The sequence below is a fragment of the Nyctereutes procyonoides genome, unplaced genomic scaffold, assembly GCF_905146905.1.
Source record: "Nyctereutes procyonoides isolate TBG_1078 unplaced genomic scaffold, NYPRO_anot_genome, whole genome shotgun sequence".
In the NCBI taxonomy this organism is placed as follows: Eukaryota; Metazoa; Chordata; class Mammalia; order Carnivora; family Canidae; genus Nyctereutes; species Nyctereutes procyonoides.
In genome coordinates this window covers 52364315-52376385 of record NW_026575047.1, presented here as the reverse complement: position 1 = coordinate 52376385, position 12071 = coordinate 52364315, and the positions used below count along the sequence as shown (strand labels likewise).

Here is a 12071-nt window from a genome sequence, read left to right as displayed (position 1 = left end):
TATTTATTCATGAGAGACACAGGCAGAGGGAGAAGCAGACTCCATGCAGGGAGCCTGACGTGGGACTCGATCCTGGGTCTCCAGGATCAGGCCCTGGGCTGAAGGCAGTGCTAAAGCGCTGAGCCACCCAAGTTGCCCAAGTTTGAGTACCTTTTTGTCCTCATCACATGAGTAATTCATGCCTGTGAGAGAGAAATCAAAAGCTGTGGCAGTGTGGTATCTGTGCTTATAAAATGTTTTCTAGCCATTTGGTTAAACAAAAATGGGTCATCCTGAGTATGCCAAGGCTGGCCACTTGGGACCTATAAACAAATGTCACAATAGAGGTCAGGACTGTTCTAAAAGCCCATCGGGCCCAGCCTGGGGGGGCTCCCATCCCTGAATGCCCAGTTGGTGGTGTGACCACACATGGTGACACAAGGCCGGGCATGACCTTCCTGCCATCCCGGAGCTCCCAAACACAGCCACACTCACCCTCGCCTTATGAAGGCAGCCAGCCTGCTGCTTTTACTCACTGCCAGTGAGACTAGCTCCCCAGGGGCATCAGCCGTGAGGCTTTACCAGAGGTAAATATTCCAAAAGTCAAATATCATCATCCGGGTGCCACCGAGCACCTCCTCTGGGGAGACTTTAAAAGGCAACTCTTCCCGGAATCTTATGCAAGTCTGGGACCCTCTCCTATGTACTTAGTAATCTCTCCGTGTGTTCCCCAGGACAAGGGGCATCAGTGATTTAACCTTCACCCTTGGGGCCTTTGCTTCCCTCTGAGTTTTGCTGACCAGGGGTGGGGTGGGGATTTGCAGAGGCCAGCTAGAATTTCCTCTCCAGCTAGCTGCCCTGCCCCCCAGGTCCCGGCAGTGCTGCGGGCTTTAAGGGTAGTGGTGGGGGTGATTTGGAAAGGTCCTCTTGTGGCTCCTGCTCCCACAGGAAATGCGTGAGCGTGTGCCCTCTGGGCTATTTTGGGGACACAGCAGCAAGACGATGTCGCCGGTGCTACAAGGGGTGTGAGACCTGCTCGGGCAGGAGCCCAACCCAGTGCCTGTCCTGCCGCCGCGGGTTCTATCACCATCAGGAGATGAACACCTGTGTGACGTTCTGTCCTGCTGGATTTTATGCTGACGAAAGTAAGTGCATGTCTGTGTGGGTAGGAATGATGAGTCAGCCCCCCTCTCGGAGCTGGGATCAGAGAGGGAATCTGGCACCAGCTTATGGACCTGGTAGTCGAAATTGGGAGAAGGCCCTTCCTAGGAAGAACTGCTGAGCTGAACTCGGGAATCGAGTATGGGCAGAAGGTTTTCAGTTCTTCAAAAACAAAAAGGAGCCTACTGGCCAGAGTTAATTAGGCTCAGAAGAGATGCATTGATCTTTGTGGCACATTTTACAGGTAGTGACCACACCCCTATGAGGTGGGTGATGCTTTCCTGGTCTTACAGATGGGGAAACGAAGCTGAGAGGTGGCAGAGGGCCCCTAACTAGTAATGGCACGGGCGGAACTTGAACTCAGAGCAGCAAAGCCAGGTGTGCCAGGTGTCCTGCCATTCTACCAGGCCCAGGAAGGTGGGTGGATGGGTGAGACTCTGGGGCCCAGGACCCATGCCTGCATTTCACCGAAGCCACAGAAGAGGCAAAAGACAGGGTCTGGGTTAAACAGATGGAGGCTAGTTCTCAAGTTCAAAGAAGCTACTGTTTTGACGTTGGTGATTTGCGTAGGTCACAGCCTTCCCACAGAGGCCCTTGCTATCCAGCCTATGACGTTACAGTTCCTCCTATAGAGAAGGAGCCAGGAAGTCTTTAAAGACATACAAAGCCACCGAATAACCGGAATGTCTTTAGAGGAAAAAAAAACCCAATCATCTGGCAAGATGCATTTCACAGCCTTTGCAAACACCTGCCCTAGGCTGCCAGCCAGACCTGTTTTCCGGGTTGAGGTTCCTTCATCCCCACCCTGCTCCCAAAGCAAGAATCAGCCACCCTCAGTGATCCAGTGTCCTGCCTGAACACCTGCTGCGTGTGTGTCATGCCACCTATGGGGGCCCTAGGAGGGGACCCAAAGGGGTAGCAAGCAGCCCTCGCTTCCAGGCCCAGACACAAGGTGGCGTCGATGACGTGCCAGAAGGAAAGACCAGATAATAACAGGCAAAATTCTCCCAGCATTAACCTAGGTGTGATGGGCGTCATAGATTTATGTCTGTGTTTGTAACTACCAAGTCTTCAGTAAAGTCCCCTGTGAAGGCACCAGCGGAGAGCTGTGAGGCCTCTGCAGGCTGCACCCAGTCACTTTTTTTTTCTTATGAAGACTTACACCTGATTAATCTCTGCTCCATCAGCCAGGAACTGGTTTCGTTCCCGGTTGAAATAAACAGAAGCAGAGCGTGTCTCCTCTGGAAAGGGCCCACCTCCAAAGCCTCGAGGTTGTGTAAGGGCTTTAATTTACTCCAGAAAGGAGAGGAGAGACACCTGTGATCCCACACGTGGGCCTGCGGTCTGGCCATGACCTCTGGCTGTTTTATTACTCCATCGTCCTGCCTGGAGGCGGACACCGGTGACAAGCTGTTCTATCAATGCTGCTTTGAAATGCCAGTCTTCCTTGCCCAGAATGGATTCACATCTCTTCTTCCCCCTTCTCTCCTCCTCATCTTTTTCCTCCAGGTCAGAAAAATTGCCTTAAATGCCACCCAAGCTGTAAAAAGTGTGTTGATGAACCAGAAAGATGTATTGTCTGTAAAGAAGGATTCAGGTAAAACCCTGCCTTCAGACCCGAAGAAGAAGAACAGCAGAGTGTCTGTGGTGTTTATTTGTTTCTGTCACTGTTTTACGAAGTTTTGGCAACTTTTTCCTAAAAGATCAAAGCAAAGGCCCAAAGCCCTTCAGGGTAAAGAGTCTGAGTCTGTAGAAACTCCACTTGGAGATGTTTAAAATTGAAAGTTAGAGGAAAGGCAAAATCTCTACCACTTATGCAGAACTTGGGGAATGGTGAAAGCAAGAAGCAACCCTATCATATAAAGCAGGGTGGCTGCTGGAAAGGTGAAGATTCTAACGGAGCTCCTGTTTTTAAGCACCAGTAATAGCATGCCCTCCTGTGCCCCTTCCAGTCTGCCCCATTGCAAAGCCCCTTGCCCCCTCTCCATTTTCTGCCTTCACTATCTTTTTTCCTGGCTCCGGTATCTCCTTCCCGCTCTGGGAGCTCACTCCCTCGGGATGCTTTTTAGATTCCTGGTTTTCCCTCTTCCACCAAGCTCATCACACGTCTGCTTTAAAAACATTTTACTGGGTTAATGATTTTTGTTGGAAGATTTTGAAATGTTTGCTTAGCCCATTTAAAGCAACCAAAGATATACTACCCCTGCCTCCAAATTACTGTCTAGAGCTTAGAAAACATACTATTCGAAACTATGCCATGAACACACCCAGAGTCCAGGGACTAGAACCAGGGAAGAAAGGGAAGGGTCACCAAGAGCAGTGCCCTCCTCCCCCCCTCCCCCGCCCCTACAAGTGCATGCAAAGAATCACCAGGGCTCTTGTTAAAATGCAGATTCTGCTCCAGCAGCTCTGAGCAGAGCCTGCCACTCTGCATGTCTAACAGGTTCCCAGGTGATGAGGATGCTGACAGAGCTGGAATTCACCAGCAAAGCTGAATGTTTTTGGACTAAGTAGGAATGAGAAAAATTTTACCAGTACTTATTCCAGGTGCTGTCATCAATACTGCCTCATTTAAATCTTCACAGCAACCTAGGACTTTGAAATGATTTTTTTTTTATTTTATTTGAGAAAGAGCAAAGGAGTGTGCACAAAGAGGGGGAGGGGGAGGGAAAGACTCCCCTCAGAGCAGGGAGCCTGACATGGGGCTCTGTCCCAGGACTCTGAGATCAAGACCTGAGCAGAAGGCAGATGCTTAACCTGCTGCCTAGGCACCCTGCAATGTTGATCATACTGCTCCCATTGTAGTCACTGGGGAGAGAGACTTTCTGAGGAAGTGTAATGACGCTGCCTTCATGGGGTTCCCCTTAGCCTGCCCTTACTCCTCCAGGTCACAGAGAAGATCAGAAGAAGAGGGTCCATGGCCCAAGCTTCCAGGAGTCAGGGGAGAGGAAAGGGAAGCAGGACCCCCCCAGACTCTCACATCATGCCTGTGGTCATGTAAACTCGCTAGCTGGACAAGGCAGGATTAATAGGAGGAGGATGAAGCAGTCAAGGAAGGAGGTCTCCAAAGGGAACAGTGGCATTGAGCTGGTGGCCACAGCTGGTGGCCTGGAACAGGCAGCTGTGATGGCACCCCCCACCCCGGGCTCCCAAACCCCAAGCAGGTGTCAGGGGTGGTGGGGAAGCTTTGTGGGTCCAACCCACTGGAACTTGCTCTCTGCCTTGGGAGCGCTAGGGAGTCCCAGGAGCTGTTTTCTGGGTCCTGTGGGTCCTGTAGGGGAAAGGAGGTCAGCTGCTCAGGTCAGGAAGAGTGTCACAGACCAAAAATGCCTGCCAAAGAGTAGTCACACGGACTGGTGCAGCTGTTCCAGCCATGACAGGCATTCAGAGAGGCACGCAAACTCTGAAAACATCGTCAGCCATAATCCACAGAAAGCTTCCTTTTATTGCCCAATATCCTTTTAAGCTGTGGCTTCAAATCATCGCTGTCACGTTAAAGCAGTGAGAGCAGCCGAGCTGCTGAGTCGCGGCCATCCATCTCTTTAGGGGGATAAATGTGGGAAGGGTTTGAAGGGAAACATCACTTACTAAAGACTGGATTGAACTGCCAGTCTCAGGGGCCCTGGAGCCCTGAGCGGGCATCCACCATCGATGCCTAGAGGCTTTCAGACCCCCTGACATCTCACCACTAACAGGATTCTCTGGATCTTGCTAACACCCCAGAGCACTTGTCCCCTGGTGTCTAATGGCAGACAGCTTGCTACATGTGTATCAAACACCGTGTAATCTTGCACCAGGACCAAGGCCCCAGGGAATTTCCAAGGTCACCTGGACTCCGAAGAGGCTCTGCTTTCAGGTCTGGGGCATTCCTTCTTGCTGGGCCTCCAGCTGGCTTCAGGACCACTTTTCCCCTGCTTTCATGAGCTTGGAACCTCAAGTAACACAAAGAACCATGCTTTAGCGACTTTCCTTTCCTCTCATGAAAGGTGATTGCAGGCAAATTGTAATTTAATTAGAATTTGGGAAGGGATATGAAAACATGCCCTTTTTTTTTTTTTTCCCCTTTCAACAGCCTTGCACGGGGCAGCTGCATTCCGGACTGTGAACCGGGCACCTACTTTGATTCTGAGCTAATCAAATGTGGGGAATGCCATCACACCTGCCAAACCTGTGTGGGTGAGTTCATCGCCTGTAGGGGCCTTGCTTTCATTATGCCAGACGATTGGGACCTGGGTCATGGACTCTAGGCCAACTGTCCTGAAGCCAGGAAAGCCCTAGGATTCCAAGGGCTTCGCTGGGTATTGCAACATTAAATCATAGGGGCCCTTCCAGGAGACTCGGTGGGGGAGGGGGAAATTAGTGTTTAATGGGTATAGAGTTTCAGTTTGGGGAGATGAAAAAGTTTTGAAGATGAATGGTGGTGATGGTTGCCTGACAGCATGGATGTATTTCATGCCACTGAACTGTACACTTAAAAATGGTTAATATGGGGATCTCTGGGTGGCGCAGCGGTTTGGCGCCTGCCTTTGGCCCAGGGCGCGATCCTGGAGACCCGGGATCGAATCCCACGTCGGGCTCCCGGTGCATGGAGCCTGCTTCTCCCTCTGCCTATGTCTCTGCCCCTCTCTCTCTCTCTCTCTGTGACTATCATAAATAAATAAAAATTAAAAAAAAATGGTTAATATGGCAAATTGATGTTCTGTTCCTTTCATCACAATTTAAAAAATTCAAAATAAAGGAAAATCGTTAAAACCCTTTAATGAGCCAGCCCGGGTTTCCAGGCATTAGAAACCCAGCCAGGAGACGGATGCTTGGGGGCCACATAAGGAAGCTGAACTGCTCAGGAGCTGCTTTGCCTGAAGCTCAGCCCTCTCTGCAGAAAGACACTGCCTTGGATGCAAGACTATAAAGATTCAGAAAAATGGGGGCAGATCCTGGTGGTGAAGTGAAGGAGCCTTTTTAAAAACATAGTCTTTCTTCTTTGTACCTAACTTCACTTATTTGGAACATTTTATTCAAAGAGGAAAAGACTTCTATAAACAGTTTTATGTGTATTATAATTTCCTACAAAGATTATAGCACAGATGTCTCCCAGGCACCGTTTTTATGCAGAAGAGCAGAGAATGTGTTCGTTTTATGGGATTTCCTGTTTGCAGAGTTATTTGCATTAGATGTTGAAGTGCATTATGAGTTTGTGGGCTTGGATTCATTTTAGGTGAAGTCTTCTCTTGACCCTCCCTCTTGATCCAGCACTTGGCAGGAGTGGCACAGCCTCCCCCACCTGCCCCCCCACACCCCATCCCCTGTGGCCAAGTGAGCCCCCTGTGGGCAGGCTGTGCTTCCTAGGCATGGACGTGCCAGAGGAAGTGGGGCTGTGGCAAAGGCCAGTGCCCCCAAAGCCTACAGGAGCTGTGCCTTCCTGCGACGCCTCCTGGGACAAGCCCACGGGAGCAGGAGCTCTGCATTTGGAAGCATTCTCAGCCACCAGCAGTTCAGTTGTTTTTCCTAGCCCTTTGCCCTCTTATTCTTTTGCTCTCGTTTTTATTATTTGTTTCCTTTGTCTTCTTGTTTACCCCAGGTTGATTAAGGAGCATGGCTAATGTTACTTATTTAAATTTCATAGTCACTCAAATCCGTAAAATTCAGAAATGTGCCTTTACAATGCTTTTGATTTCAATAATTCAATTTTCATTTACACGTCCCCAGACAGCCTGTTGCAAACAGCTTTACAGAGTTGCTCAGTTTCTCTCATCTCAACCCAGTGGCTTCTCTGTCACTTCAGGCATTTAATTCAGTGGTGTGCAGGTCTAAGGCTGTCTTGGCAGAAGGGGGTGGGGTGGTCCTCTCTTCCTCCTTGTGCCTGCCTGCCTGGCTTCTTCCTAAGCTCCTGAGTTGCATGCGACCACCCCCCACTTCTCAGCTCTGAGTTGCCTGGAGGTTTTTTGCTCCGCATCAGAAGTGAGTTTGTGTCTGAAGTAGCTGTTGTCAGCATTCCACCCCCTTAAGGGCCTCGCCCACTGAGCCTTCCCCTCCCTGCCCCCAGTCAGTGATTACTGCTGCCCATCCCTAGGACAGGGGCCTGGACATGGTCATGGGCAGGGTTGTGGTCAGGTGCAAGTGCAGAGTGGGCCTGGTGGCATGTCTCCACCCGGGACTGGCAGTGCCCCCAGGGCATTTGGTGGGCGACTGGCTGGAAATAAGCATCTTGCCAATTTCCTGGTCCACATACCCAGCGTCTTGGTATGGAGGGTGTGACTCGTTGGAGTTGCCTGATAGCTGTGGGTTGCTGTACCTTTGGGACAGAGAGGTACCTGGTTCAACTTGTCCCCAGCTGGGGCATGGCACATTGGTCAACACTGAGCAGCGGATAAAGCATATGCCTGATTAGCTGAGGGGTGGCACCCCATGTCGTTGTGAGGGTCGGCCCTTACCTTGGGCATCCCTTCCTCAGGCCTCTGCCCAAGGGAGAAAGGCTTGAAATAGCAGATAAAAGCATCATGACAGCTGCATAGAGAGATTGCAGAAGCAAGGAAAGTATGTTATATCAGTACCCTTTATGGCACATTCTTCTGCCTTTGGAGCAAGTACCCCTCATGTTCACTTTGCAGTCAGCCCCACAAATGATGTATCGAGTCCCAAATAAGCAAAACCCATCCTGCTGTTAAAGTTAGGATCTGTGGGTGCTGTTCAAGTGTCTGAAGCCTGTAAAGACTTGGGATTGGCCAGAATCCTTAAGAGACTTTTTGGGTTATAAAGTTCATAGTTTTTGGTAATTGTGAAAATAGTTTGTCCAGAAAAATGTGTGTGTGTGTTTTTAAAAAGATTTTATTTATTTATTCATGAGAGACCCAGAGAGAGAGAGAGAGAAGCTGAGACACAGGCAGAGGGAGGAGCAGGCTCCATGCAGGGAGCCTGACAGGGGACTTGACCCCAGGTCTCCGGGATCACGCCTTGGACTGAAGGTGGCGCTAAACCACTGAGCCAAAGGGGCTGCCTGAAAATTTGTGTTTAATTAGGTTTTTTTAATTGCAGCAAAATATCCATAATCATCAAGTTTTACCAGATTAACCGTTTTTAAGTGTACACATCAATGGCATTAAGTACATTTGCATTGCACCTCACCATCTGTTTTTTTTTTCTTTTTTTAAATTTTTATTTATTTATGATAGTCACAGAGAGAGAGAGAGAGAGAGAGAGAGAGAGAGAGAGGGCAGAGACACAGGCAGAGGGAGAAGCAGGCTCCATGCACCGGAAGCCCGACGCTCACCACCATCTGTTTACAGAACTTTTATCCTCTTCCCCAGCTGAATATGATTGATTGCTTTACAGTTTAATATGTTGAACTTCTAACTAAGTACAATTGACCCTTGAACAACGTGGGTTTGACCTGCATGGGTCCACTTATATGTTGATTTTTTTCGATAAATACAGTATGGTAAATGTATTTTCTCTTCTTATGATTTTTTTAATAACATTTTCTTTCCTCCAGCTGACTTATTGTAAGAATGCAGCCTGTACTACACATAACATACACAATACGTGGTAATTGACTCTTAATATTATCGGAAAGGCTTCTGGTCAACAGTAGGCTATTAGTAGTTAAGTTTTGGGGGAATCCAAAATTATTTGTAGATTTTCAACATCATGGAGGGGTTAGTGCCCCAACCTGTGTGTTGGGTCAAGGGTCAACTGTACAAATACAAACTAGTATTCTTTCCTAGACATTGAGGACCCTAGTGGCCAAGGCAGGGCAATGTGAGTAACAGGATTCAGCAGGGAAGGCCCCAGTGGAGACGGCCACAGGGACCACACAGCTCCTGAGGCCCTGGGTTTCCAAAGGCTAAATGGCCAATCCTGGATGCTGTCTGGAGATAAATGATGGAGGGGTGGCCAAAGCACAGGAGCGATCTTGCATCTAGAACAACATAAACTGGACAGAAACCCTACACATTTGTGGGGCATCACAGTGAAGGAAGGAGGACATCCCATATGGAGGCTATAGGTGGGTGGGCAGCTGTTCATTACAAAGGCTCCGTGACCCCTAAGGGTTCCTGCTTCTGCATCCCACTCACAATGCTAGATGAGCTCAGAATTCCCTTGCAAGCCTAACATTGTGGTTCTGAGAGAGAAAACCAGCCTCCAGAGCACCGAGCATTGGGGCTGGTGAAACCACTTTGCAGACAGACCCCTGTCTGCAAGGGAATCTTCTCTTGACACAGCCAAGAGGCCCCTGCCAAGTCCAGAAGCTACTCCAGGAAGAGAGCCAGATATCACTGCCTTAGCTGCCAGGCCTCAGCCAAGACCATAGTGAAATTAGAGGAAGAAGTTTAACAAGGGACTGTAATCACCTAAGCATCTAAGATGACTTCTTCCCCCTATTCAACCCCCTAAGCTATCAGCCAGTGGCCACATCGCTGCTCTCTCTGATGTCCCACTGGGTGCTCCTCAGAGTAGAGGAGAAGAGGAGTCTATACAGAGTAGACACCAGCGCTTACTTGCTGTTTAATGAATGAATGAACAAATGGACAGGTAGGCAGGCAGACAGCACAGTTTCTTCATTCTAGACCAATGTCTGCCTCAGGCTGATGAGAACCATGTGGTTCTCCCTCTTGACTCTTGGGCCTTCATTTGGAGGTTTTGTCTCTTTGAGTTGCTACCCCCCACTCTGTAAGCCATTAGTTGTTTTCTGTCGTCCTGGTTATCCACACCAACTACTTGTCAACACCATTCCCCCCAAATCCCTTCTGTCACTTTTCCCACATCCTACAATGGTGATCTGCCCAAAAGAAATATGCAAACTGCCAATGTAAGCCACTGATACAACTGTAAATTTCCTACAGAAATAGGCAGAAATAAGTATAATAACATATCTTATTTAATCCAGTGTACCTAAAATACTATCATTTCAACATATAGTCAACATAAAAAATAAACAAGCAGTTTTCTATCCTGTTTCTACACTGTTTGGAATCCAGTATGTATATATTCTGTGCTTGCACGATGTCTCAGTTTGGTGCAGCCATATTTTAACTGTTCCAAGCCACACATGGTTGCCTCTAGCAAAAAGAAGTGGGACCAAGGCCTGCTGGCAAGGAAGCATTTGGAATCAGGGCCATCAGACGTGGCACAGGCAGTGGGAAGCAGGCTGAGCTTGGCTCACACCTCTGTATCCCTCCCTATGGAATGGGGATGTGGGCAAGGATGGCCCAGTGCAGGCATAGGGTGGACACCTGGGACCTCTAGCTATAGTGGTGGACATGGGGTGTCTGAAGCATACCCCAGATCCCCAGGGCACTGTGGCAGGCTCGGAGTGTGTTAACAGGTGGATGGTCCCTGACATCTGCTTCTATCCCTGAACCTCCCAGGGCCCAGCAGAGAAGAATGTATACACTGTGCGGCAAACTTCCACTTCCAAGACTGGAAATGTGTGCCGGCCTGTGGTGAAGGTTTCTACCCAGAGGAGATGCCGGGCTTGCCCCACAAAGTGTGCCGAAGGTATGTAATCCTTTCAGATGGTCTTCCTGGCTTGGGCCAAGATTGCTGGGAAATGGATGGGGTGCCTGGTTGGCTCAGTTGGTAAAGCATCCAATTTTTGATTTAAGCTCAGGTCATGGTCTCAGGGTTGTGACACTGAGTCCCATGCTCAGCAGGGAGTCTGCTTGAGATCCTCTCTCTCCCTCTCCCTCTGCCCACCCCCCCACTCATGCTTTCTCTTTCTCTCCCTTTTTCTCAAATAAATGAATAAATCTTTAAAAAAAAAAAAAGTTTCCAGACAATAGTGGTTGCCTCTGCCAGCAAAGGAACAGCCAGAGGGCCAAGTCTGATGGCCTCTTCCCTGGGGCTGGGGGAGGGTGCCACATCACACCAAGGCAGAGGTTGCAGCAGGTACAGTGGGGGTACTGGGACCCATTTATGATGGAGGAGACCTCTGAAGTTGGTGATGGCCAAGATCACAGTTTGTTGGTGGCTTTCATTCCTTTGTTCATTTAATAAGTTTTGAGTGCCAGGCATGGGACAGGAAGCAGAAACACAGGTGCCTTCCTGGTGGTACTTGCATCCTCATAGCCAAGTCCACAGGAGCTCTCTGTGCCACAGCCCAGGAACCCTTCACACTGGTGGTTATTAAGGAAACCATGTGTTGTTGTTTTCTTTTTTTTATTTTACATTAGATAGAGAAAATTTAGGTTCAGATGATGTCCTCATTCTAAAATTATTCCCTGTGCAACCAGTGAACATACACTGTAACCCCTCTCTCCTTTCCCATATGTGTCTGCGTCGTGCACCATTCTTGTGTGGTGGTTTCCAACCCTATGGCATTCCTTCCCTTTCTCATTGGACGTGAGCAGTGAAAAGAAGAAGCCATTTGTTTGGGGGTGTCCTCTTGTCTTGCTGAATATTTATTGCCTTACCTCAGGACTTCATAACCTAAATCCCAGGACAGGCAGGGCAGCCTGTCTCGTTCAGGGTAAGAGCAATAATGAGATGTTGCAAGGTGGCCTTGATGATAATGATGGTGGGGTTGGGGGAGGGGCCTTCCTTCTGAAACAGATTCAAAACAAGGGAGCCCTGGAGGCACATATTACAACAGGGCTAGGGAGACCTTGCCCTGTCTTCCTCTTGGTTGGGGACCGGTGGTGGGGTTGCCTCCCCAGGCTGTTTGAGACCTGCTCTGGGTTCCAATTTATTCTCTTAAGACAAAAACAAGCAAACAAACAAACAAACAAAACCCCATAGTCAGCCCATGAGAGACCACCAAATCCTGGCACTTTTTTGACTCACAGAAGAAGGTCCTGAGGGATTTATGTATCTGTGCAGGCATCAGCCCCCTCTTTTGAGCTGATTTGAAATAGGAAACTTGCCACCTTCACCCAGTCTTGCTGAGTCCTGCATAGGGTCCTCGGCATATGTGTCTGAAGTAAGCGTTTCATTTT

General features: G+C 49.0%; 1 protein-coding gene across 1 annotated transcript in view; it reads left to right on the top strand.

Moving 5' to 3' along the window:
* The window catches only part of PCSK6 (proprotein convertase subtilisin/kexin type 6), a 182069-nt gene that overhangs the window by 163522 nt on the left and 6476 nt on the right, over nucleotides 1-12071 (top strand). The window contains 4 exon segments of the mRNA XM_055326425.1: nucleotides 928-1124; nucleotides 2650-2737; nucleotides 5213-5316; nucleotides 10506-10635. Of these exon segments, the coding sequence (XP_055182400.1) occupies nucleotides 928-1124; nucleotides 2650-2737; nucleotides 5213-5316; nucleotides 10506-10635 (519 nt within the window).